Source organism: Sciurus carolinensis, chromosome 4 (genome assembly GCF_902686445.1).
Source record: "Sciurus carolinensis chromosome 4, mSciCar1.2, whole genome shotgun sequence".
In the NCBI taxonomy this organism is placed as follows: domain Eukaryota; kingdom Metazoa; phylum Chordata; class Mammalia; order Rodentia; family Sciuridae; genus Sciurus; species Sciurus carolinensis.
The window spans coordinates 168,403,901-168,409,900 of record NC_062216.1 but is presented as its reverse complement, the minus strand read 5'-3'; the positions used below and the strand labels follow the sequence as shown (position 1 = coordinate 168,409,900).

Genomic DNA, 6,000 nt, shown 5'->3' with positions numbered 1-6,000 from the left:
ATGGCATTCAGGAGGCAAATGAAAAACTTCATGAAAAATTATTCAGATGCTGAAATAAAAGTCAGGGAAGCAACTTCTAATGACCCTTGGGGCCCCTCTAGTTCTCTGATGTTGGAAATCAGTGATTTGACTTTCAACACAATTTCTCTCTCGGAGATTATGAATATGCTATGGCAGAGACTCAGTGACCATGGGAAGAACTGGCGCCACGTGTATAAATCCCTTACCCTAATGGATTATCTCATCAAGAATGGATCAAAGAAAGTTATTCATCATTGCAGAGAGGGTTTCTGTAATCTTCAAATACTAAAAGACTTTCAACATATAGATGAAGCTGGAAAAGATCAAGGTAATAGTTAAAGAAGTTATGCAATGTGACAGTAAAGATAAGGAGTTTGGGAGGGATCATTTTAAAACAGGAACTAGGGAAAAGTTTTTTTTTTTTTAATTAAAAAAATTATTTTTTGTGGTACTGGGAATTGAACCCAGAGGCACTTTACCATTGAACTATGTTCTCAGCCCTTTTTAATTTTTGAGACAGAATTTTGTTAAATTATCCATGCTGACCTCAGCCTCCTAAGAAGCTGGGATGCCTGGCATTTATTTATTTATTTATTTTATTCATTTTTGTTTTCATACTGTGGATTGACCTCAGGGACACTACCACTGAGCTTCGTCATCCTTAGCCCTTTTTATTTTGAGAAAGGGTCTCATTAAGTTGCCCTGGGTGACCTTGAACTTGCAATCTTCTTGCCTCGGCCTCCCAAGTTTCTGGGATTACAGGCGAGTGTACTGCACCTGAAGGAAAAGTTGTTCTTAAATGTACCATTTCCCTTGTCTCTAGTTAGTGGTTCTAGATCAACTCCTCAGTGCCTTAGAGAACAACATAGCTTTTTCCAAAGGATGTGTAAAACTGATACACTTAGGTTCCTGATAAAATAATACCTCAGAAAATGAATAAAACAGGGGGCATGGCGATTTGGTATAATAATGTCACTGTAATGCATAATTATAATTAGATTGGAATTTAGTCATAAATTAAGAAAAATGTTTCCAAAGATGCTGGAATCTACAAAATCCATCTAGATGGAGGTATTTATATAAATACAGAAATTTAGATCATAAAATAATTCTTTCAGGGGTGGAAGAGGATGTGAAATAGGGAAAGGATATATAGAATATTAAGATGATTCAGTAGTGTCTGATATTGTACTATGGCAGAAGAATCAGCATTTCCTCCCATTTAATGTAAAATTATAATTTGTGTTTAAAATGAATAATCTTATGAATCATGAAAAGAAGATAAAATTTAGTTCAGTCTGTGTTAAGTGTGCATTTTAAAATAGATCTTTTTTTAAAGGGCAATTTGAAAAATTATGTTCTGGAAAAATTATGCAGAAAGTACAGTTTCCACATACCCTTCCCCACCCACCAATGCTTTCTCTTATTAATAACATCTTGCATTAGTATGCTACATTTGTTACAATTGGTAAGCCAATATTGATATTATTAGCTAAAGTTCATATTTTATGTGAGGATTCACTGTGTTATACAGTTCTGTGGGCTTTGAAAAATGTATAATGTCCTTTGTCCTACCATTCAGTATCATACAGAGTAGTTTTATTGACCTAAAAATGCCTTGTGATTCACCCATTAATCTCCCCCACTGACCCCCAGAGCCCCTGGAAACCATTGGTCTCTGTAGTTTTGCCTTTTCCAGATGTCATAAAGTTAGAATCAAAGTATGTAGCATTTTCAGATTTATTTCTTTTACTTAGCAATATGTACTTGATTCCTCCATGTCTTTTCATAGCTGGAGATCTCATTTCTTTTTATGCTTCCTTATAAAAACAGCTTTATTGAAATACAATTCACATACCATACTTATCACCCATTTAATGTGTATAATTATATGGTTTTGGGTATATTACATTATTTTTAAAAATCAAGACAAAAGATACATAATGTAACATTTGCCTTTTTAAGTGTGCAGTTTGATGGCATTAAGTATATTCACAATGTTGTGCATCACCACTATTTTCAAAACTTTTTTATAGCCTTAAACAGAAACTCTGTAACCTTTAAGTAATAACTCTCCATTCCCATTCCACCAAGCCTCTAATCTACTTTGTCTCTAAATTTGCCTATTCTAGGTATCTCATACAAGTGGAATTATACAATATTTGTTCTTTTTTTATTAAAATTTTAAAATTTGTTATACATGACAATAGAATGCACTTTGATATATCATGTATAATGGAGTATAATATCTCTATTTTTTCTTTTTCATTTGATTTATTTCATTTACCATAATGTTCTCAAGGCTCAATCATGTTGATATATCAGAACTTCATTCCTTTTATGGTTGGATAATATTCTATTGAATGTACATACCACATTTAAAAAAATGTGTTCATCTGTTGACAAACTCTTGGGTTGTTTCTACTCTTTAGCTATTGTGAATAGTGCCTCAGTGAACACTGGAGTACAGGTGTAAGTTCAAGTCCTTGCTCTCAGTCTTTTGGGGTATATACTTAGGAGTGGAATTGCTGGATCACGTATAATTCTGTGTTTAACTTTCTGAGGAACAGCTATCTTTTTCTTCAGTGGCTGTACTTGTCCCGACCCGTGGGACATCAACGCGGGCGGCAAACCTAAGAGAGAAGGAATGAAGGGACAAGAGACGCAGGGAGAGACAGCAAGACAGGAATTCTGATCAAGCTGCAAATTTTTATTGTTCACACAGGGGTATTTATATGCTCAGGGAATGAGGGGTATGACGAGGTGCAGCCTGGTTGGCTATGTTCTTCTATTGGGCTCCTGATAGGCTGCAAGTTTGCGCCGGCGGGAAGGTGAGGTTCGCAATGGCGGGAAGGTGAAGTCCCGGAAGAGAAGCAGGGACGGCACCATAGGCGCCATACTGTCAGAATTATCAGCCAGGAGGGGGGAGGGGCGCTGCTGCTTATTGTAAAGGTCAGAATGTTCTCAGAAAGAGAACTTCTTGGTCCCTGACATTTCCCCCTTTCTTATATAAAATTATTGACCATTTTTCGATAGCATATTTTAAGGGGGTGATAGAGGTTATGTGGTGAGACGGGGGCACAGCTTGCCTGAACAGGTATAGGGCTGGAGTGACAATCCCTCGGGAACTGCGCCTGTCTTAGGTTGTCCGTGGCAGAGCAACATCCTTACCCGTCATTGGATAATGAGGCTCTGGCCCTCATTTCCTGTCTTAGGTTGGTATGAGCTCTCACGAATCTTACCTGTCATTGGCTGTCCAGTTCAGCTCACAGGGGTGATGGTTTATTAAGATCACCATCACGATCCATCATCTCCAGTCGATGGTAATGAACCTGAATAGGTTTCGCCTGTATAGCCTCAATTTGAGCTTTAAGAAAAGCCATGATCTTGTTGAATATCAAAGGACCTATAGATACAATAAGCAGCAAGCAAAGGAGGTGACCTAGGAAGGGAAGGAGATAGGGAAGGAGTCCACTGAATCCAGTCCATAGTGGATTATCAGCCAGTGCTCGTCGGCATTTTTCTAAGTCTTCCTGCAGCTGTTTGATCTTGTCCTTAACAATTCCTGACTTGTTGGCATAGAAACAGCATTTTTCCTGCAAAGCCAGACAAATGCCTCCCTGTTCGGCAGTTAGAAGGTCTAAACCTCTCCTATTTTGTAGGACCACTTCTGCTAAGGAATCCACCTGATCTTGAAGATCTTGTATGGTACTTGAGAGTATCTGTACATCAGAAATCAATTGTCTGGATATGATAGAAACTACCTGAGCAGGATAGACAGCAATAACTTTAGAGGATGTGGTGGGCAAATGAACCCAAAGCAAGGGGCAACCTTTATTTTTAAAATGTGGATCCCGCTGCCAGAATAGTCCCGTGGGTGTATGAGGGGTGTGTAATATAACCAAAACCAAAGGAAGGTTATAAGATATTTGTGTAACAAATTGTTGAGTGATGGCTTCTGTGACTTGAATTAATGCTTGCCGTGCCTCGGGAGTAAGCTCTCGAGGAGAAGAAGGGTCAGAATCTCCCCTTAAAATATCATTAAGAGGCAAAAGCACATAGGTGGGTAGTTTTAAATATGGTCTTAGCCATTGGATATCCCCTAGTAGTTTTTGGAAATCGTTAAGAGTGTGGAGATGGTCCACATGCAATTGTATATTAGGGATTTGAATTTGATTAGTTTGAAGTTTGAGGCCCAAGTAGGTGTAGGGGTCCTGTGTTTGAACCTTATCAGGGGCTATCTGAAGTCCCAAGGCAGTAAGGGCTTTATAGAGATCCAAATAACAATTGTTAAGATCATAGGTATTAGGTGCAGCAATTAACAAATCATCCATATAATGTAATATATAAACTTGTGGCCACCGCTCTCTCACAGGGTCTACTGCTTGAGCAACATATTTTTGGCAAAGACTAGGGCTGTTAGCCATACCCTGGGGAAGGACCTTCCATTGAAATCTTTGCATAGGGCCCTGAAAATTGATGCGGGGGAGGCTGAAAGCAAAATAGGGTCTGTCATCAGGATGTAAAGGAATAGTAAAAAAGCAATCTTTTAAGTCGATGACCATTTTATAATAGTCCCTAGGAATAGCTACCGGTGTAGGGATGCCTGGCTGTAATGCCCCCATCGGGCGCATAACCTTATTGATAGTGCGCAAATCCTGTAAAAGGCGCCATTTGCCTGATTTCTTCTTAATAACAAAAATAGGAGTATTCCAGGGTGAGGTTGAGGGTTCCACATGGCCTGCTGTCAACTGTTCCTGTACTAACATGGAGGCAGCCTCTAATTTTTCTTGGGTAAGGGGCCACTGATCCACCCACACAGGAGTTTGAGTTTCCCAAATAATTTTGTCTGCATGGGGTACAGGAGGGTCAGGGACCGACACTAAAAATCCACATACCCAAGTCCAAATTTGTCTGTTTTTTGTATGGGCTGTACAGGCTCAACCTGTCCTTGTCCTAGCCTTCCAAGGCCTGTACGAGGGATAAAGCCCATACAAAGCATTTGATGAGTGACTAAAGAGTCGGGACTAGCAAGAATAACTTTCATTTGGCTTAGAATGTCTCGTCCCCAAAGGTTGACAGGGAGATCAGGAACAACGAAGGGGGTAACGGTTCCTTTATTCCCTGTGTTATCTTTTGTGTCAGTCCAATTAAGCACCCTGGAGCTAACTAAGGGGTTTCTTGACTGCCCTATTCCTTTAAGGTCAGTTAGTGATGAGGTGAGGGGCCATTCTGATGGCCAATATTTTTGAGAAATAACTGTGGCGTCCGCACCAGTATCTAGGATCCCTTGGAATTTCTTTCCTTCAATAAATAAGGTAAGAGTGGGTCTTTTGTGGGAGATAGGTTGGACCCAATACACATCAGAGGAACCTAAAGAGGCTGTGTTTCCTGGTGAATTTCCTGAATTGAGGGGAAGGAGTATTAATTGTGCAATTTTTGTTCCTGCAGGGATGGCAGCTACTCCGTTAACAGCTGTGGCCAGTATTTTAATTTCTCCAGTGTAATCATCATCAATGATGCCAGGGAAGACCTGAACACCTTGTGAGGTGGTAGGAGCTCTCTCAAGAATAAGAGCACACATATGAGGTGGAGGGGGGCCTACAACCCCAGTGGGTATTATTTGAGGTCCTTGCATAGAGTCTAATATTGTATCGGTGGAGGCACAGAGGTCCAATCCTGCGCTGCCTGGGGTAGCACGTTGGAGGGAGGTGATTGTGGAGAAGGACAGGGAGCCTGGATTGGGTTGGGAGTCTGAGAGGGAACAAACCTTATTGCCCCTGGGTTTGCTCTGGGGGTGGTCGGGGCCAGGGGCTGGCCCCGAGAGGAGTTTCCCGAGAAGTTAGAGGGAATAGGCTGTCCAAGGGCATTGGTCTTGGATCTACACTCCTTGGCCCAGTGGCGACCTTTACCACATTTAGGGCAAAGGGTGAGCGGAGGTGGTTTAGTCCTTGTTTGAGGAGATATGGGTCCTTGACC

General features: G+C 40.7%; 1 protein-coding gene across 1 annotated transcript in view; it reads left to right on the top strand.

The window, feature by feature from the left end:
- Nucleotides 1-6,000, top strand: part of Enthd1 (ENTH domain containing 1) — a 116,707-nt gene continuing 110,707 nt past the window's right edge. Inside the window, 1 exon segment of the mRNA XM_047551786.1 lies at nt 1-349. Coding sequence (XP_047407742.1) covers nt 1-349 — 349 coding nt within the window.